A 22,214-nucleotide genomic window follows, 5' to 3' on the forward strand; every position below is an offset into this window, starting at 1 on the left:
CTGAAATCATGAAATTTACAATTTTTAAAATCCTATGACCAGGAAATTGACCAAAATGGACCATAAATTTGGTAGGGCCCTAGTGATAGTGATATGGTCATACTTGGTGATAAATAGAACTGTGTGTCATCTGCATATTGCTGGCACTTGAGTTAATATTAGTACCCCTTTTGACCTGAGGGCTAGCCAATAATTTAGGGTATACTAGGTTGTTCCAGTTAAGAAGAAAAATTGGTGATTGGTGTTTCTTAGGCCTTGTCTACGCTGTCACTTAGTGCTGAAACTTTCCTCACTCAGAGGTGTGAAAACTGTAAAGTGGCTGTGTAGATAGTGCTACAGCGCTGGAAGCCACTTCCCTCGTGGATTTTTTTTGTTTTTTTTTACAGTGCTGGGAGAGCTCTCTCCCAGTGCTGGAGCTACGACTACACTGCAGCTGTGTAGACAAAGCCTCCGATGTAGTTCTGTTTATTTACAAAGAATGTGCCTTTTTTCCTGAACACAGAAGGAATCAAATAGCAGGAAACAGCTTCTTTGGCTCTCAGCACCAGGGACACTCTTGTCAGTCAACACCTCTGAGCCAAAGAACCACTCTCCAGGTTTCATTCAGGGTCACACACTATTTTCAGCTGCTCCTATAGGCTAGCTCTCTGGTCCTTAGTGTTCTACCCACTCACTCACTCACAGACAGACTTACCCAGCTAAGGCCCTCTACTCACACAAAACTCCAGGCTATGTTCACAAAACTTACCTTAGGTAAGGACTTGTGATTCATTTATCCTTACAGTTATATTAATGGAAGGGTGAGTTCACACTCCTCAATCTCAGATTGATTTTAACATTGAAGTTTTAAATTGTCCCATAAAAGGTTTCACCCAACTCCTAACAGCATCGTCTGACCAGTTCCCCTGATGGCTGCATGTACTTGTTGAATAGGATTGGAGAAATAATTGATCCTTGTGGACTCCACAAGTGAAAGGTCTAGTGGTGGAAGTTCGCTGGGTGTGTCCCTTTAGAAAAGACACAAACCACTTTATTATGTTGGACTCCTGCCAGCTCTCTTCAGCAAGACAGCAGTATCTGATGGTCAGCAGTGTCATATGCTGCAGAGAGGTCATAAAAGATGATATTGGATGTCTGCCCTGTTATCTGTTGATAGCAGGAGATCATCCATCACTGCCACTAAAGTAGTTTAGGTTCCATATCCTGGCCAGAATCCAGATTCTGCCAAGTCTAGAATATTAGCTTCCATTAGGCAAGCTTGAAGTTGGCCAGTGGCTAGCTTCTCTCTGAATTTGCTCAGGAACAGGAAGTTTGACAGTGGATAGTGGCTGGCTAAAGCCAGTATATCCAGAGTGGGTTTCTTCAGTGTTGGTCAGACTATTGCATATTTGAAGGAGGAAAGAAAAGTTCCTTCCCTGAATGAGTCATTCAGTCATTTCAGTCATGAGAGGCCTCAGTTGCTCGTGCCTCTCTTTCACAAGCCAGGAAAGATGAGTGTCAGGTTCACTGGTCTTGAGTCGAGACTCCTTTAGAGTGTCCAGAATTTCTCGATGAGTGAGTGTACTGAACTTCACGTGGGAGGATTATTAGTTCATGAGTGTAGGCAAAGCAGATCCAAGCTGTTTGAGAATCCTTCTCAAATATGCACAATTTTATCAGCAAAGCGTGATGATAGTTCACAGCATTCAGCACCCTGTTCTGATGCAGGCTTCTAGACACTCAGGACTGAGGAAACAGTTTACCGCCCTGGACAGCTCCTTGGGGCAAGATTTGGCAGATTAGAGGAAGGTGGTGATAGAAAGGTTCTCTTGGCCTGGAATACAGCCTCAGCATAGTAGTATTGCCAGTTTGGATTGGATGTATTCCTGGAGGTTTCATCACATGACATAGTCTTTAATTAAAGATTCATCTTTAATTCCTGGAGACTCCAGGACAATCCTTGTGGGCTGACAACCCTATAAAACTTGAAGGAATTTGTTGTTTCATCTGGTCTATATTAACCTTTTGTTTTCCGCCACTGGCCCTCGAGTTTCTGCCTCTCTCTCTTTATCTGGCACAGGGTGTCAGAAAACCAAGGAAATCAGTGACATCTGAATCCAGATCAATCTCTTCCTCTGTAAGTAGTTTGAATTCTAGGAGAAGCTAGCCGAGTTAAGTGCCTGTGCTAGGCAGAGTTTAGGGACTAGCTCCTGTTTTGGGTCATCAGAGAAGGAAGCTCTTTGCACTCATCACTCCCGTGCAAGAGTGAGCTGCAATTTGTCATTCAGTCTTCAATTAGGACAATTTTCTTTGACACATGAAGAAATTTTGTTAAGAAATAACTAAAATTTAAGTGTTTGAAAACTTCATGCCACAAATTTGCAACATATGATTTTCTACTTTTTTTTTCAGCAACCTCCACTAATTTTATTGCAACTGTAGTATCTTAGCACAGTAAAGGGTTACAGTTAGCATTGAACAGCCTTAAATTTGAAATTCCTTCCTCTCTTATGTTAGATCTTTACATAATTTGAATATTGTGTATGATGGTTCAATTTCCTCAGTTTCTTAGCATTTTAGGGTGTGAGGGAAGTTTTTATGGTAGGAGTTTTAAAAATTATCAAAATATTTTGATACACAAGTGATCCTTGAAACAACATCATGAAGTGTTTTGTAATAATCTACTGTGTGATACCATTATGGATGACATTACATACAGTAATGTCCATTACACACACACACATCCATTACAGTGCTGGGCAGCAGCACATGTTAAAAATACTAGTGGATGCATTTATTTCTGTAAATAACTGTTCTATCCAGCTTGGCTTTTTAATGAGAATTTATCAAAATCAATAAATAGATTGTTTGAAAGCCCTTCCTTTTTATTTTTAAGACAAGGGCAAGCTGTTTAAAAGACATTTTATAAACAAAGAAATAATTAAATGAATGGATCTTTGACCATAACTGTGTTATGAGGCACTTAAAGTGTCCAAGGTATCTAGATAGCAAAGAAAAATAGATTATATTTGTGTTATTATGGGTTCTGTATATCAAAGGAAGAAATGAGCTTTTTCATATAATTGCTTGCTAATTTTGATATATATAGCCCTTCAGAAATTCAAAACGGAGTCGTCTCTTTTGTGAAGAAGAAGACAGACAGTTAAATACAAGGTCCCCCAAAAGAAATCAGAAGATTGCAATGGTTCCACAGGTATGTATGTGTTATGCTGAGACAATTACCAGAAAGAAAAGCAAGCCTTTAAAATAAATTGTGTTTTCTTCTCAATTTACATCATAAGTTTATGAATTTTGGGTGGGGGGACCTATTCCTAGGTAAAGGCTGTGGCTCAAAATAGATTAATACATCCCTTTTCCTCCCCACAAGTAGGTCCCTCACTGACACAGCTCTGTTTATGCTGATCCTGTACCATTGAGTCTGTCGGGGAAAATGCTGACTTATGCCCCACCTAAGCATAGGCAGAACTATTGGAACACTCATCCTATTAGCACTCTTTACTGTATCAGGCAGAGTGGAGAACACTGACTAAATGGACCCAGCAATGTAGAAGCTTCAATGAGGTTAAAAAAAAAAATACCACCAGGAGCTGCAGGCACCTTATGTTGCCACTGTAACTGCCTGTTGAAACATAGTTCTTGTAGTGTAGATAGGACCTAACGTCTTGTCCTTACTATAGCTTGTAAAACAGTTTTCAGACACAACCTAACATGATTTGTGTCCACACCAAGCATGGTTATCAGTTATTAAAAACTTATTCAGAAACTGTGCTCAAGGAGGCCTTCTCTATAGTATGCTTATTTCATTAACATTTCTGGTTCAGTTTGAGTGAACCATCTTGTTCATATAGCCATGCATGGAGAAAAGTTAGATTAACCTTAAAACATCAGAGGTTACCTGGAGTCCTGTCTATATGAGTGCCACCACCACTGGAGCTGAACTGCTGGTGGGAAATTTTCACAAAAACGCCTAATGTAGAGACTCTGACCAGCTAATAGTTTGGGGCATGATCTCTGCTAGCTCTTGGCATCAGTTATGTGTTTTATTATATAGTTATAATCTTTGCCATTTTATATTAGTATTATCTTTGTAATAAAAATTAAAGAAACCATGAAACAATACATTTGAATTAAAACATTTCAGTTGCTAATGTATTCATTTTTATCAAGAAAATGAACTTTGCTTATCTAGTTAAAGAATTCTGAATATTTAATAAACAATTGAAGAATTTGAGAAGGCTCCTGTTTGTTTGATTCATTGTACTGTTTAGCACATTTAATGCTGCAAATGCTTTCATTTTCACTTTGGAAGTTCAGCTGCTAGTAAACTCTCCTTTATTTTATTGCTTAGAAGTTTACTGCAACAATGCCAACGCCAGACAAGAAAGCATCACAGAAGATTGGATTACGGTTACGTAATCTACTCAAACTTCCCAAAGCACACAAATGGTGCATATATGAATGGTTCTACTCAAATATAGATAAGTACGTACTCTTTCTTTCTTATTTTTATTTATTACTGTAGAAACTGAAGTTACTCCCTGGAATTGATACTTTCTCACAGTGGGGCAGCCTGTGTGTCCCTGATTGCCCAAGAATGTGAAGAGGATGCTGAGTGGCTGGAGTTCTCTTCACTGGGATCCTCTTTTTCACCAAGCTCTACCAGTTTTATCGGTTCCAAGTCAGCTTTACCCTGGGTCTCCAAAGTTCCTTCCCACAAGTGATCAGCCCAACACTTCTATGAAGGATTCCCCATCCTGGCATAGGATGAGTGGATAAGCAAGTCTTGGGGTCAGTCCTACCAGTAGATATCTACTGTCAGCTCAACCTGCTGGATGGAGTAAACATCACATACCCATGGACACAATGTGGAAAAAAAAAAAAATTTTCTGGGGACTTTCTCTAAGCCAATCAGCTGGTTGCAGAGCAAAGTCTGGCTGTCAGTGACCAGGATGTGGGCAGTCATGCCTAGTGGTCAGAGCAGGCGTCAAGTATAATAGTTGGAGAAGGAGCTGATAACCAGAAATCAGAGTACAGGGTCAGAGCTGGAGTCAGAAGCCAGATATCAGAGGCTCAGGTCAGGGCCAGAGGCAGGACTTGAAGCCCACAGTTAGAATCAGGTTACCTGGAGTGAGGCAACACAGGAGTAGGGCTGGGTCCAGGCAGGGACTATTGCAGCTGTGGTTAAATCCTTTGAATAGATGCTGAACTGCTCTACCTCTGCTCAAGAGCAGATCTGCTCACCCTTTCAGCCAGTCAGGCAGTGTAGCCAATCAATAAGCCTACTACAGTAAATGCACTCATTAGATTACCCAGAGTCTGTCTCTGCTGCAGGACCTAATTCCTGATCCTGGTTACACCTCAAGTCCAACATCTCCACCACTTCCATTCCATTCACCTGCAATTTAGCCTGGCTTTGCTTGCAGGCCCACAGTCCCCACCTCTCCATATGCACAGTCGATAGAGCCCCTGTCATGTTGGGGGGTTGTTGTATCTGCACCTTCTGCATCAATCTCTGCCAGATAAGGACCACTTGCATCTGCCAGTGCGGCTGTGCTATCCGCTGCAACAACTGCAGTTGTCCCTCTGGAAATGGGTTCAGATCTGACTGGCTTCTAGACCTCAACCTTGTTAAAGGGGTTAAGGGAATTTTTTTTTTTAATGTCACACCCTTTAGCAGGGCTGCAGAGATGCCTACGTTCTCCATCACTTGTGGCAAGGTGACTTACCAGCTGGGGGGCATTTTGTGGCTAGGAGCAGCATTAATTTTAGTCCTGCTGCCAAAGTCTGATACTGGTACCCTCTTGCCTTGTGATGCCCTTGTGCCTAGGGTCTTCTGGCTAGTCCTAATGGTGAGGCTGTAGGGGAATCCAGTCCTTCCTTCTACCCTAGGTTCCAGCTGAATGAGCCTTGTGGCAAGTGGTTGCAAGCAGTTACGGTCTGTTTCATCAGATCTCTTGTTTCTTCACTAAGCTGCTTCCTACAATGTGGCCACCTTCTTCTCAGAAGGCTCATATTCACAACCCCCTAGTCTCAGTCGTCAAGGTAACAATGGAAGAGAAAATAAATTAACAGAAATAAAGAGCTCCTCCAGCTTCTGTGCCCCAGCAGGATCTTCCAGCTATCTATCTTGCTTTTCTGAGTTCACAGTCAGTATAGCTTGGTTCTCTGTCATGGGAACTGAGGATTACAGGTCTGTCCACTGCACCAGGCTGGGCCTTCTGAATTGAAAAGGGAGAAATTCAGGTCTTCTCCAAGATTGGCATACCTCGCAAGGACAGTAGGGCAGAGCTGTGTGAGCCCAAAGCTGCTCTTTAACCCCTTCTTGCCTACTGTGTGGTTTGTATATCCCATCACAGGTTTGTAACCATTCAAATCTAAATGCAAGACCATTGGAAAATTGGTCAGTAGCAGCTTAGAGTGTTGTTCAAAAACTGGTGTGACCCGGCAGTGAAACCAGCAACCCACCATAGGAAAACAAGCCAGAACAATACTTTGCCACTTTTTATTTTGAAAGACCACATCGTCATTAACCAATATTTTTCCTTAGCATTTGTTCAGGATACATAAATGTATTCCAGTGTTCAATCAGAATAGCTTCTGTCAGGATTGTTGAGACAATATTCTCTGAACTCAGCAGCCAGGCACAGCAGAGAAAAAGAATTATGTATATGCCAGTCATAGGTATAAAAATTACACTTATTTAATTTGCTTTAAATTCACAGCATACAGGGTTGTTGTTGTGTTGTTTTGTTTTTCCAACAAATGGTCTTGTTAAATGTATTACTGGGATACTGGGAACAAAGTACTGTTATATTTTTGCATAAGTAACATTTGTATTTCACCATCTTTGATAATGTCCCTTGAAGAACTTTTTAGCTTATACTAGTAATAATGATGTATATCATTGTTCAGTCCGTTCATTAACTGAAATGTGAGGTATGTAGTAGATAATTCCCAAAGTCTCCTAGCTCTGAAAATGGTGATTATCAAAGTAAATTTGTCACCATTTGAAATAAATACTAATAATATATATGACCATCCTATAAATTTATTAGTGCTTCAATTGTAGTTTATTTAGAAACAACTTATCTTCTAACAAACTGTCTAGAATGAGCTATTCTCTTATGAATGGTATCTAGACCTTTCTTTTATATAATAAATACTAATATAAATATTTTATATGAAGCAAGAATTAGAAATTGCACAAGTGTCTTCATCAAGTACCAATACATTTCTCAGTATACAACCATTGTTAGTTATTTTAATCTAACCATTGTAAAATATTTTAATCCAATTACATCAATTTAAAAATCGTATTTCTGTTTGAAACACATGAAACTACAATAACTCAGTGGTTCTCAGTTTTTTCATACCATCCATGACCTTCCATTACAATAGATAACCCTTTCCTTCTAACCATAGAAAAAAGCAGGGTAGTCTCAGCCCTTTTGGACTTGTTTGTGACCCCAAACTGAGAATCCATGCTATATTTGAAAGGGATTGAAATAGAAAATATATTTTCTTTCTCAGTTAATTTACTTATTGCATATAACAGCACCTTGTGCATAGACATTTTCATACTTCTTTTGTGTAAGTCACTCATTTTCCTCTAAAATCTCACTCCTTTACTGTGATTTGTGCAGGTGGACTGCTGCACTTGTATGGAGTCTCACTGACTTCAGTGAGGGTCCACCCAGATTTAGCAATCCATGTGCATGGCTCACAATGGACATTCAGGGCCTCTATTTCTGTGGGTTTTTCCACACAGCAACAAGGGAGAAAAACATTTTAAAAAGAGAGAAAATGTGATTCATTGTAACCCATATATATTGGTAGGAGGATTCAAGTGCAAATGTAACTCCTAAAACTTTTTTGTACACTTTTTTTTAATTGACTTAATTTCAAGTTGATAAAGTATAAATTGCTCTGCAAGGAACACTAACATTTTCAGTAACTTTGTTCCACACATTTCTTCTTGTGAGGATGGAGATTTCTTTGCTCCTCATGACAGACATTTTCCGGATGTAGTTAACAGGTTTGTAATTAACAGAGTGTCACTTGTGTTTTAACAGACCATTATTTGAGGGAGATAATGATTTCTGTGTATGCCTGAAAGAATCTTTTCCAAACCTGAAAACCCGAAAATTAACAAGAGTGGAATGGGGAAAAATCAGACGATTAATGGGAAAACCACGAAGGTAAAAATATATATATTATTTTACCTTTAATTCACTTTTCTGAGGATTAATATTTTTTCTTAATTGTTTCTGGATCATCTTACTAAAATGTGGTTGCATCTCTTTTGAATATAGGTATTATTGAGAATAAAGCAACATACCTTTACCTTTGTATGTATGAAATGGATATAGGAATCGTATTTTTTTTAATTCCAAGTAAGTTATTTGAGTATGGCCAGCCCGTACAATGCTACCAAACCTACAGATCATTGGGCCCTTCCAAAACAGGATGAAAAAATAGTGGAATAATTATCTCTCATGTTCCAGTGTTATCTGGTAATGGAGCCCAAGCTGTTTTCTACAGCACAACTTTTTTAATCTCTTCATATATGTGTATTTTCAGTTTTGAGTTTAACTAAGATGTTAAACAGCAGCCACTGAAGTTAGACATTTTTAAATCAGAAGATCCAAATAACTTGCATCCAAGAGTTCTAAAAGAACTGGCTGTGGAACTCATTGGGCCATTAATGATTTTCAGTAAGTTTTATAATACTGGGGAAGTTCCAGAAGACTGGAAGAAATCTTACATTGTACCAATATTTAAAAAGGCTAAATAGGATGACCTGAGTAATTATCACCCTATCAGTCTGACTTAGCTCCTGGGTAAAATAATAGAGTAGCTCATATGGGATTTGATTAATAAAAAATTAAAGGAGGGTAATATAAATGCCAATCAACATGGGTTTATGGAAAATAGGTCTTGTCAAACTAACTTGATATCTTTTTTTTTTTGGTAAGATTGCAAGTGTGGTCGCTAAAGATAATAGTATTGACATAATCTTCTTAGATTTCCGTAAGGTTTTTGATTTGGTACTGCATAACATTTGATTAAAAAACTATAATAACAGTTAAATGCTGGCTACCTGTTAGATCTCAAACATGGAGAATCATCATTGAGCAGCTGTGTTTCTAGTGGGGTCCCAGAAGTATCTGTGCTTGGCCCTATGCTATTTACTATTTTTATCAATGACCTGAAAGAAAACATAAAGTCATCACTGATGAAGTTTGCAGATGACAAAAAAATTGGGAGAGTGATAAATAACTGATACGGTGCAATCTGGATCACTTGGTAAGCTAAATGCAAGCAGATAACATGTTATGGCTAACTGTATACATCTAGGAACAAAGAATGCAGGTCATACTTACACATTGGGGACTCTATCCTGGAAAGCAGTAACTCTAAAAGATTTGGGCGCTGCAGAGGGTAATCGAGTAAACATGACTCCTCAGTGCAATCCTGTGTCCACAAGGGCTAATGTGATCCTTGGATGCATAAACATGGGAATCTTGAATAGGAAAACAGAGGTGGTTCTTCGAGTGCTTGTTCTTGTCAATTCCAATCAGGTGTGTACGCCTGTGTGTGCACAGCAGCCACTAGAATTTTCCCCTAGCAGCATCCGTCAGGTCAGTCCACACACCCCCTGGAATGGCGCCTTCTGGCACTCAATATTGGGCCCTACCGACCCATCACCCACAGTTCCTACTTACCACCAGTGACGGTTAGCTAGAACTTCCCCTTGCTCTTGTCCTGACAAGCGTATTTAGCAGTCTGTATATAGTTAATCAGTTTTTGTAGTTAGCATTAAGTAGTTAGTAGGTACTTTACTTAGTTCTTACGTTTCCTTTGGGGGGTGTGTGGGGGAGGGGGAGTGTTCCCCTCCAGCACTATCCTGGTGCTAGGGCATGCTGCGGTCTCCTGGCTTCAAAGCCTGTGAAGTCTGCGGCAAATGTATGCCCAGAAGCAAGCCTCACACTTCATGGATCCTTCATAAGGATCGCTGTAGGATCTACAGGGAGTTTCGCCCTAGGACACTGAAAGATAGAGATCAGCGCTTGAAGATCCTATTAATGGAAGTACTCTGACCCCAGTCTGACCCCGGATCGGCAGACCTGGCACCACTTAGCTCCTCAGTACACAGTGCCCCGGCACCATTGGCACAGGGATCGGTACCAAGTAAAGACAAGGACTCTCAGCACCATCATGGCTCCACTCACGCCTCTCATGCCACAGGCAGGCACCAGTCTCAATTGCCAGTGCCGCAAAACAGGAGGCTGGAGAGGGGTCATCTTCTCTCTTCCCCCTACACCAGCTAGACCCAAGGAGCTGGCCATGTGAGACCCAAGTCAGGCCTCACTACTTCGGCCCCACTGCCAGAGACAGTCGACTCCTGCCCGCATGGAAAGGCGGTTGAGTCCAGACCTTTCTTGCACCGAGGCCAAGCTGACAACTACACCTCTCATCTACCCAAGAGATGTTCAAGGCAGCCTGGGACCTGCTCAAGCTCATAGCACCGTTCTCCCTGCCTAGATGGAGTAGGTCACCGGCACCGATCGCTCCCCCGGTACTATCAAGTGGAACACCTGCAATGATGTCCTGGCATCTAATCCCTGGGGCACTGCTCCCCGGTGCCAGAACAGCGTCAGCAGCCTTGTCAGTCCCCAAGCCCTTGTCGCAGACTCTCGGCACCTTGAAGTACTACTCCTCCATGATCCTCCTGTTTGGAGACGTCGGAGTCGGACTCCTAGTGATCTCATAGGAGCAGAAGCAGGCGGTCCAGGTCATCATGAGACCTGCAACCTTACTTGGCACTGTGGCACATAGTGGCAGCCCCCAGTACAGTTGCCCTTTTGGACTCCCTGGACTTTTCACCAAGCCCAAGGGCGGAGCCAAGGGTCACATTCCAGGGTGGCATCAATGGCCTGAGCCACTTCCATATCGCTTCCGGCACCATTGGCATTGGCAGGATTGGGGGTAGATCCATTTCTCCCTGATGCCACCATCTCATCCCCTGTGGTATCAGCGCGAAAGACTTGGCACCAAGAGCAGCCTTGACATCATGGGTTTTGCCTTCGACAACCTTGGCACCGAGAGTATGGCACCGTTCACGTCAGCTCCAGCCCAGGATCTCCCAATACCACGGGACCCCTTGAGCATGGAGGGAAGAGAGTAGCCACTCCTTGCGGAGGTCTCTTACTCTTCCTGTCCAGATGAGGCATTGGCGGGCAGTTTGTTAGCCCCAGCCCTGGAGGACAACAGAGTCCTACAGCAATTGCTGAGGAGGGTTGCCCAAAGCCTTGGCATTTAGGCGGAGGAAGTAGTGGAGGACACAGATCCAAAGGTGGATATTCTCGCCCCCTCCAGACCTGTGCGTATTGTCCTACCCCTCATAAAGACCATTGCCGACACCACAAAAACCTTGAGGCAGATCCCAGCTTTGTTGCTCCCTGTGGCTAAGCACAATAAAAGATGCTATTTTGTGCTGTCCAGGGGCTGTGAGCACTTGTATACCTATCCTCCACCAGATTCCCTGGTTGGGGACTCTCCTAACCAACATGAATGCTAGGGCTACCAAAATTCCTCCCCAAAGAATCGGTGAAACAACTTGACCTTTTGGGAAAAATGTCTGCTCCACTAGCGGCTTGCAACTCCGCATTTCTAACCAACAGGCCATTGTCAGCAGGTACTGCTACAATACATGTGGGGCAATGGCTAAGTTCGCAGAGCTGCTGCCGCAGGACTCCCACGCTGAATTCTCGGCTCTGGTTGAGGAGGGCAGGTTCATCTCCCAAGCTTTACTGCAGGCCACCCTGGACGGAGCTGATGCAGCTATTCATGTGATGGCTACCGGGGTTGCCATGAGACAGGGTTCCTGGCTCCAAGTCTGCCACATGAGGTCCAGCAGACCATTCAAGTTCTCTTCTTTTGAGGGTTTGACTCTGTTCTCCAGAAAGATGGATGAAAGGCTACATAGCCTAAAAGACTCGAGAGCCACCCTCATACTGCTGGGCCTCCACACCCCTGCCACATAGCGGAGGCATTTTAGGCCGCAACCTCCTCGACGGTTCTACCAACTGCAGAAGAGGCAGGATTGCTCATGGAGAAGAAACAGGAGTGGCAGAAAAAGACCGCACCTGTCCTCAGGCCAGGGCTCTGGCCCGTCCAAACCTTCATCTGGCCAGAAGCAGGCATTTTGAAGGTGCAAATGAGGACGACGCACCAGCACTTGGACTGGATCCAACCCGCCTTACCTTCTTATCCTGACTATCCCCTTTTTACCCTGCATAGGCCCGTATCACATCGGACCGCTGGGTGCTCCAAATGATAGAGGGGATACTCCCTCCAATTCTCTGCCCTCCCGCCCTTCCCCATTCCTTGTCAGGGAACCTTCTCACAAGCAACTCCTTATATAGGAGGTGCACTCCTTCCTGTGGCTGCAGGCAGTGGAAGAGGTTCCTCAGAAGCTGAAGGGCAAGGGCTTCTATTCCTGGTATTTCCTAATACCGAAAGCCAAAGGCCCATCGTAGACCTGTGAGAGCTCAACAGGTTCATGAAGAAACTCAATTTCCACATGGTCTCCTTGGCCTCCATCATCCCTTCTTTGGATCCAGAGGATTGGTATGCCGCCCTTGACTTGAAGAATGCATACTTTCCTATAGCAATTACACCATCCCACAGAAAGTACCTCAGGTTTGTGGTGAGCAACAACCACTAGCAGTTCACAGTCCTTCCTTTTGGCCTGTCAGCGGCACCTCGTGTGTTTACCAAGTGCATGGCAGTCATAGCCACGTTTCTACGCAGGCACCAGGTACAGGTGTTCCTGTACCTCGATGACTGTCTGATCAAGAATCGTGCCAGGGCTCAAATGGAGGCACTAGTCAACTTCATGAGAATGTTGTTTGATGAACAGGGCCTTGTCCTCAACTTGAGGAAATCGACTCTGTCCCTGGTTCAGTGGACAGAGTTCATAGGGGCAGTGTTGGACTCAACACAGGCCAGGGTATACCTTCCGAAAGTGAGGTTTCGGGCCCTGGGTGACATCTTTCTAAGTCTCAGGGCAGCTTCCCACCACCACAGCAAGGAATTTCATGAAACTTCTAGGGCACGTGGTCACTTGTACCTATGTGGTGATGTGGTGCAACACACCAAACTCACACTCTAGCCTCTCCAATCATGGCTAGCCTCGGTATATTGGCCAGCTCAGGACAGTTTGGACAGGGTCATGACTCTTCCTTGCCCAGTCCTTGACTCCCTCCAGTGGTGGCTTGACCCATAGGTAGTGTGTGCAGAGGTCCTCTTCACCAGTCCTCAGCCATCCCTCTTGCTAGTGACGGATGCTGGGGCTGAGGGGTACATCTGGGAGACCTCAGGACTCAAGGCCTCTGGTCTCAGGCAGAACTCGCTCTCCACATCAATGTCAGAAAGCTGAGAGTGGTGCGCCTGGCATGCCAGACTTTCTGAGCCCGCTTGACAGGGAGAGTGTATCAGTCATAACAGACAACACCACAGCAATGTTCTGTATCAATAAACAGGGGTGCACTCTCCTCTCCCCTGTGTTAGGAAGCCCTCATGTTGTGGGACTCAATACACTTGAGCATTCCATGTTGTGAGCATTCAATACACTTGCAAGCATCACACCTCCTCAGGGTACAGAACGAGTTGGCGGACTGTCTCAACAGGTCATTCTGTGGCCTAAAGTGCTCCTTATGTCCAGACATCGCAAACTTAATCTTCAAATGGTGGGGCTTTCCCCAGATAGACCTGTTCACCACACGACGCAACAGGAAGTGCCAGCAGTTTTGCTGCTTCCTGAATCGCAGCCCAGGCTCCATCATGGACGCGTTCCTCCTCCAATGGGAGGAGGCTTTCTCCTGTATGCATCTCTGCCCATCCCTCTCGTTCACAAGGTGCTCCTCAAGATACGCAGGGAAGAGGTTTCAGTGATATTGATAGCTCTAGCCTGGCCCCACCAACACTGGTAAACATCTCTCCTGGAAATATCCGCGGAAGCCCCAATCACCTTGCCACTCCTCCCGGATTTAATAACTCAGTATCACAGCTGTCTCCAGCACCCAAACCTCAAATCTTTGCACCTCACAGTGTGGAAGCTCTGTGGTTGAACCCCATGGAGCTCTCCTGCTTGGACCTGGTTAGACAAGTCCTCCTTGGCAGCAGAAAACCCTCCACCAGGGCTACCTACCTTGCCAAGTGGAAGAGATTCTCAATCTGGTTGACACAGCATCTTTCGTCCCCGACGCTCGCCTCTGTGCCACTCATACTGGACTACCTTCTTCACTTCAAGCAGCAAGGACTGTCCATGTCATCAGTAAGGGTTCACTTGGCTGCCGTCTCTGCCTTCCATCCAGATGCAGAGGGCCAGTCGGTCTTTGCCAACCGTATGGTCAGCCGTTTCCTGAAAGATCTCAACAGGCTATACCCACATGTCTGACAACTGGGGCTGGCGGTTTGGTAGACCCTATTTTGAGCACCAGGAAAGCGCCTGGACTGACCCAACAGATACTTCTAGGGGAAAAATCTTCCAGCTGCCATGCACATGTGCGCGCACACACCTGGTTGAATTGGACATGAACAACACATCTTGAAGAACAACAGTTATGAGAAGGTGAGTAACCGTTTTATATTTTACTGTTATATTTGGTACCGATGCAACCGCTGCTGGAATCCAGTGTCCAGCTGTGGTTTCCACTATTCAAGAAGGATGTTATTAAATTGGAGAGGGTTCAGAGAAGAGCCACCAGAATGATTAGAGGATTAGAAAACATGCCTTATAGTGATAGACTCAAGGAGCTCAATCTATTTAGCTTAACAAAGATAAAGTTATGAGGTGATTGATTATAGTGTAGGAGCAGGATTTTATAATGTCCTATAAGAATTAATGTATGATTTGATTTCATCCTGTCAGCCACTCTTTTTGAATAGCAGAAAGAAATAAGGCCAGAACAATCCTTCTGACTAATTATGGTCACCCTTCTTTTTAGGATGAGTTATAATGTCTGCTATGGTTTCCTATACCTATTACAAATTAGGCACTCTAGTTAAATATACATTTATTTGTTTTAAGGTTTTAGTAAGTAAGAGACAGGATCTTATACTGTATCTTTATTAATGAGATTAGAGAAATGTTGAGGGCCTGAAGCCCCAATGTGAATTGTTTTAGTTATAAAATTTAGCAAGGCTTGATTTACAATGTATTCTGCTGAATAGACAATACTGCTGTCTGTACACCTTTGACGGTTTCTGTAAGAGATTTTGTGTAAATGAGGAGTGCATGCATCAGGAAAAGATATGGTGTGAAAGCCATCACAAATGTCCAGATGATCAAGAAAAAGTTGGAAAGACCAAGAGACAATCAGAAAACATCCATGGTATCTGATGCTAAACACCTTAGCAGCATTGACATTGACAACCTCAGAGGTGAGGCAGGCACCCCCGAAGGCAAAATGACAAATAGAAGATAACGATGGGAAGCCTGGCAATAACCATCAAATGATAACCATCAAATGGCAGGAGTGTGTGTGTGTGTGAGAGAGAGAGAGAGAGAGAGAGAGAGACTGAAAAGCATATGCTAACTCTTGTATTTTCAATAAATGCTGCGTATTTGCCTTCCTCTATAAAGATCCCGTGTGCTTTGTACGAACATAACATTTTTGGCGGAGAATTGTGAAAGAGGGAAGAGTAAATGTGTGGTAATTATTGACAATACTGCTAAGTGATTGATCATTCAGGTGTGCACATAGAGATACTGGGCAGTAAAAAGTAATATTGTATTCACTCTTGGTATCTGATGAATTGAGAATTTGTTATAATTAAAGGTATACACACCCTCGTTCGTAGCAGGGCTGAGAGACAGGAGAGAGGTTTAACATCCCTCTCTCCACCCCGGACTGCTGGGGGGAAGTAATTAAAGGTGGGTATAACCCTGGTCATAGAAGTGCCAGGCAATAGGTGGAGGATTAGAGTCCTTGCTCCAACCCGTTTGTCAGGGAAAACTATAAAAACTATAAGTGCATACACCCTTGGCCGTAGCATGACTGAACATAAGAGGAGAACTTAGGGTTTCTCGCTCTGCCCCAGGAGGGGTTTTTATATTTGGTGTGTGAACCCTCGGTGGAAGAAGGCTGAACAATACAGAGGGAAGCTTAGCGTCTCTCCCTCTGGCTCAGAGTGGGTTAAAATCATAAGCCCCGACACTTGCACAGGCAAACATAAGATACAGATCTTGTTCTGTTGAACCAAACTTTGAAGGATATAGGAGTTGGGGCAGTGTAGTATTTTTTGTGAGTGATATTGTGGCAATTTCACAATTTTAAAGGAAATGATTAAGGAAAGGGACCAGGAAGGGTGGGGGCTAGTTAAGGAGCCCACCTTCCTTGCAAAATTGGTAGTGGAACAAAGCTTGTGCCCATGGAAAGGAATGGTTAATTGGAAAAAGCAGGATTGGGCCCAGCAAGCAACAGATCGAGAACTTGAAAAACAGGTTGGAAGCCCTACAGGCATAGTGGCAGGAGTAAGAAAAGCAGTAAGTGCAGGCATGAATCCCTGGGACAATACTTAAGATGGTGAAATCTGAGGCCATGTCTACATCTAAAATTTTGCAGCGCTGGTTGTTACAGCTGTATTAGTACAGCTGTATAGGGCCAGCGCTGCAGAGTGGCCACACTTACAGCAACCAGCGCTGCAAGTGGTGTTAGATGTGGCCACACTGCAGCGCTGTTGGGCGGCTTCAAGGGGGGTTCCGGGACGAGAGAGCAAACCGGGAAAGGAAACCAGCTTCGCCGCGGTTTGCTCTCTCGGTCCCGGAGCGACCCAGCAAACCGCAGGGAAGGAGACCTGCTTGCTCGGGGTTCCGGGACCGAGAGAGCAAACCGGGAACGCCGCGGTTTGCTCTCGCGTTCCCGGAGCCAGCCAGCAAACCGCAGGGAAGGAGACCTGCTTGCTCGGGGTTCCGGGACCGAGAGAGCAAACCGGGAACGCCGCGGTTTGCTCTCGCGTTCCCGGAGCCAGCCAGCAAACCGCAGGGAAGGAGACCTGCTTGGTCGGGGTTCCGGGACCGAGAGAGCAAACCGGGAACGCCGCGGTTTGCTCTCGCGTTCCCGGAGCCAGCCAGCAAACCGCAGGGAAGGAGACCTGCTTGCTCGGGGTTCCGGGACCGAGAGAGCAAACCGGGAACGCCGCGGTTTGCTCTCGCGTTCCCGGAGCCAGCCAGCAAACCGCAGGGAAGGAGACCTGCTTGGTCGGGGTTCCGGGACCGAGAGAGCAAACCGGGAACGCCGCGGTTTGCTCTCGCGTTCCCGGAGCCAGCCAGCAAACCGCAGGGAAGGAGACCTGCTTGCTCGGGGTTCCGGGACCGAGAGAGCAAACCGCGGCGTTCCCGGTTTGCTCTCTCGGTCCCGGAACCCCGAGCAAGCAGGTCTCCTTCCCTGCGGTTTGCTGGCTGGCTCCGGGACCGAGAGAGCAAACCGCGGCGTTCCCGGTTTGCTCTCTCGGTCCCGGAACCCCGACCAAGCAGGTCTCCTTCCCTGCGGTTTGCTGGCTGGCTCCGGGACCGAGAGAGCAAACCGCGGCGAAGCTGGTCTCCTTTCCCGGTTTGCTCTCTCGGTCCCGGAACCCCGAGCAAGCAGGTCTCCTTCCCTGCGGTTTGCTGGGTGGCTCCGGGACCGAGAGAGCAAACCGGGAAACGAAACCAGCTTGATTACCAGAGGCTTCCTCCTTCCACGGAGGTCAAGAAAAGCGCTGGTAACTGTCTACATTGGATTACCAGCGCTGGATCACCAGCGCTGGATCCTCTACACCCGAGACAAAACGGGAGTACGGCCAGCGCTGCAAACAGGGAGTTGCAGCGCTGGTGGTGCCCTGCAGATGTGTACACCTTCAAAGTTGCAGCGCTGTAACTCCCTCACCAGCGCTGCAACTTTCTGATGTAGACAAGCCCTGAGTTGACAAAGGTGTCATTTTGGGAGATAAACAAGTAATTTAAGGAAAGAAAGTGAAAAGTTAACTCTACAGAGGCTGGAGAGAATTAAGCATTTAAACTTTGCGAAAATGTTAAGAAGGACCATGTTAAAGAGAGAGAGAATTCTTGGTTTCTTTGCAACCATTGTGAAGGAAAAATGGGCCCTTTTCCAAAAGAATGTCTGTAAATAATCCAGGTAAAGAGACTATCTGATTGACATCATTTGACTATGGACAATTTAGTCATATTTGCTAAGAACATAGGGGGGTTCTACTGGAACTTAACTGACCCAAATGTATAAAGGAAATAAAATATATGTAAAAACAGATCAGTGTAGAAGGAATGTTAAGGAAAAGAAAATGTGTACGTATCTATCTGTCTGTGGAAATATGTGAGTTCTTAAAACCTAAACCAACACATCTGGTTTGTAAAACTCCCATTTTGTAGTTTAAGATACATTGATTTTGTTTTGTAATAATGCCACTAAAAATCCATTTGACTCTCTTTAATTCAAAGTTGCAAAACTGACAGATCTTTTTGCCAGACACTGGTAATTAGTGTTGTTTGGCTTTGGGATTTGGCATTTAACCCTTAAGGGGTAACTCGATTCTCTACAATATTTAAAAAACATTTTAAATTAAGACCAAGTCATGGCTGCAGCAGGGCAGTCAAAATCAGGAGAATACGGAAAGATTCTGGATTCTTTTTGTTTGTTTGTTTTTTTGTAACAGAATAGCAGATGAGAGCTGTAGTACAAAAATAAGAAATGTAAAGCCCAATAATAACCATCAAATAATGACACCACTTAAGGACTAATAATTACAAAATAACATTTCAAAAAGCATGGACTCAAATGGAAATTTACAGTTATAAAGCTGGGGTGTTTTGCCATGGAATTCTGGGTTCAGTCCTGCAAAGCCTTGGAGCATCAAATAGCGACCGACAAGAGCCTAGCTCCACACTCGTGCTCAATCTAACTGGGCATTAGATTGACTCAAGCCACAACAGAGTGGTAACTATAAACATCACTGGCAGGAGAGAGAGAGAGAGAGAGAGAGTGTGTGTGTAAAGCATATGCTAACTGTTGTATTTTCAATAAATGCTCCGTATTTGCCTTCCTCTATAAAGATCGTGCGCTTCGTATGAGCATAACAATAGTCTATAAGTACCTACATGGGGAACAAAAATTTGTTAATGGTCTCTTCATCTAGCAGAGAAAAGTATAACACACTCCAAAGGCTGGAAGTTAAAGCTAGACAAGTTCAGACTGGAAATAAGGTGTAAATATTTAACTGTGAGGGAACAGTTTTTAGCAAAGATTGTGATGTATTTTCCATTAATGGCAATTTTAAAATCAATATTGGATGTTTCTCTAAACATGTTCTAATAATTAATTAGAGAATTCTATGGGCCTATTTTATACAGGAGGTCAGACTAGATGATCACGATGGTCCCATCTGGCCTTGGAATCTATAAATATATAGTTTTACCTATTTGTATTATAGATGTTCTTCTGCATTCTTTGAGGAGGAGAGGTCAGCATTAAAACAGAAACGGCAGAAAATCCGACTTTTGCAACAGCGAAAAGTTGCAGATATTTCACAATTTAAAGATCTTCCAGATGAAATTCCATTACCACTTGTTATAGGAACAAAAGTTACAGGTAATTTTTAAAAACAAATATTTTTGCAAATATATCAGTAAATACTGCCCACTAACACATAGCTCAGATAAGTTAATTATTTCATTTTTTGAGTGAAGATTTTATGTTTTTACCTTTCTTAATTCACTGCAGGAAGTTTTGAGGATTAGTTAATGTTTAAATCTTCAAACCATGCTACTTCTTTAGAAACATCATATAATTAATAATTTTATTACTACTACTATGTCAGTTGTAAGTGATCTCATTTATTAAAAATCCAGACAGTTCATCAAATCCTAAAAACACAACAGTTTAAATACCTAGATCTCTGCAGTCCCTAATCTGGACCTTAAACATTAAATCTTAAACAATCCATTACTAGGTGTCGTTATCCAAACATTGACTCTTGTTGAAGAGCAGGCACACAAGAACCAATATAACACCGCTGGGAGGCGTTTGCATAAACATCTACAAAGCTACTTCATTATCTACCTTCAGAACTCTTTTTGTCATGATACCTACAAAAATTTGACAGTGGTTAGGCTGCTGGTGTGCAGAGACTGTCTATCATGCTGACCAATATTGTCTCATTGTTTCCTTGTACTCCATGGTCATTCTGTTTGTATCCATCTGTTGTCTTTGGTCTTACACTTAAATTGTAAGCTCCTTGGGGCAGGGAACATCTTTTTGTTCTTTGTTTGTACAGCACCGAGCAAAATGGAGTCCTGGTCCAGGAGTAGGACTCCTAGGCTCTATAGCAATACAAATAATAAATAATAACAAAAATAACATCATAGTAGCCATTTCCATAGTCTCCTGTAACTCCATCCTGGAGCTGTTTGCTCCCTAGTGCTTACATAATATCTTAACACAATTCTTAATTTTCTCTTAATACATTCTTATCAGTGGTAGTGAGCAAAGGGGCAGAATTAGTGTTCTAAAACTTTTAGAAATCCATTTTTTCCATAAAATCAGAGTAGTAGATGGTACTGGTTATGAAGCAAAATTTCTTTTCAAATTGATTCCTGTGGTGATTATTGTGTTTTTTATATATTACATTTGACCTGTAAAGATAAATTATGATTAAAACTTGACAGTATTTCTATTATATGAGTTCTTTTTCTGAGTTTACAGTGTTTTTCATTAATGTGTATGTGTTGTATTGAATATGCCATCCAAGGTATTTTGTATATTGCCAGTGCTTACTTCCAAAAGACTTCGTAACATCTATCTTCCTCAAATAAATATTTTTGATATTTGTGTTTCCTTTCATAGCACGGTTGCGTGGTGTCCATGATGGACTGTTCACTGGACAGATAGATGCTGTAGACACACTTAATGCTACTTACAGAGTAACTTTTGACAGGGCAGGGCTTGGAACACATACAGTCCCAGATTATGAAGTTCTTGTAAGTATTATTTACCCATTTGTGAAACTAGCTGGAATATAAAATGATTTTTTCCAAAATATACCAATGTGTATATTTAAATTAAGCAAAAGATGGTGCAGGAGTAAAATCCAGATGCTATTGGCCATAAAGCAGAAAAAAGACAAATCAAAAGCATAGAAAATGACCATTAAAGTATCTTTTTGTAAATAAATTCCTGCTATTTTAATATCTTTATTAAGAGTTGCACAGATATAATTTCAGGTTCCCCATTCCCCTGCTGTCTGTCTTATGGCTGTCCTTGCCCAGGGAGATGTGCACAAACCTTCAGATTGAGACAGTTGTGTGTAAAGGCTTAAACCTTGACCTTCATTGAAGGTCAACAGTTTTTCCTTTAAACTTCCTCATACTCCATTGTAATAGGGCACTGGGCCTTGGGGCAGATGCTTGCACCCCAGTGTACCTGTTACAGTCCTTAGGTCTTTTAAGACCAGGCATTCCGGTCTGAACATACTGTAGTCATATGACCATGAATCAGGTGATCACATTTGGGAACTATGTGTTATCCCAAGCTCAGTATGAAGTAAAATAAGGGTTACAGTCATAAGCGGCGGGTATAATAGGCACGGGGAGGCTAAGCCTCCCCTGATGCAGCCGCCGTGGACCCCATTGCTGGACACCTGGGCCACGGTGGCCCCACCTGTGCTCCCTCTCTTCCCCTCCCTGCTCTGCCTTTTCCTTGAAGCCCCCACTAATCACCGCTGCCTTGTGAGTCACTCCTTTCCTCCACTGTCCTCCCCCGTGAAACCCCCCAGACTCAACACATCCCTCCTCCACCTCACACTCCTGCAAGACCCCCCTGCCACCCACCATATCCCTTCACTTCCTTCCCCCACAAGGGTGCCCACTGCATCCCTCCTCACCCCATCTTCCTGGAGCTTGGGGCTCGGACCAGTGCTTGGGTAGGCCCGAGGGTTGGGCTCAGCAGTTCAGCTGCGGCACCTCCAGCCACACAGAGGGGGTGGACCTCTGGGCTCCAGCGGGTGAGGGGTGGGGCCTGGGGTGGAGCCAGGGCTAGCCTCCCTGAAGCGGGGTTTCACCCATTGCCCATGGTTACAATAAAACCTCAAAGGGAGTTCTTCCATGGGATTCTGGCAGACATCCTAGGGGGTATTCAGGAAAAGCTACACAGTGG

The 22,214-nt window shown here is 43.8% G+C and overlaps 1 protein-coding gene across 3 annotated transcripts in view; it reads left to right on the plus strand.

Moving 5' to 3' along the window:
* LIN9 (lin-9 DREAM MuvB core complex component) overlaps positions 1-22,214 on the plus strand; it is a 74,055-nt gene that overhangs the window by 21,508 nt on the left and 30,333 nt on the right. For all 3 annotated transcript variants that reach the window (XR_003999701.1, XM_030557386.1, XM_030557387.1), the window contains 5 exons: positions 3,089-3,193; positions 4,349-4,482; positions 8,073-8,198; positions 19,495-19,652; positions 20,907-21,040. Coding sequence is in view for 2 of the 3 variants with exons in the window: in XM_030557386.1 (XP_030413246.1) it covers positions 3,089-3,193; positions 4,349-4,482; positions 8,073-8,198; positions 19,495-19,652; positions 20,907-21,040 (657 nt within the window). In the remaining variant the exon portion in view is untranslated. The remainder of the gene's footprint in view (positions 1-3,088; positions 3,194-4,348; positions 4,483-8,072; positions 8,199-19,494; positions 19,653-20,906; positions 21,041-22,214) is intronic.

This window comes from Gopherus evgoodei, chromosome 3, assembly GCF_007399415.2.
Source record: "Gopherus evgoodei ecotype Sinaloan lineage chromosome 3, rGopEvg1_v1.p, whole genome shotgun sequence".
Taxonomy (NCBI): Eukaryota; Metazoa; Chordata; order Testudines; family Testudinidae; genus Gopherus; species Gopherus evgoodei.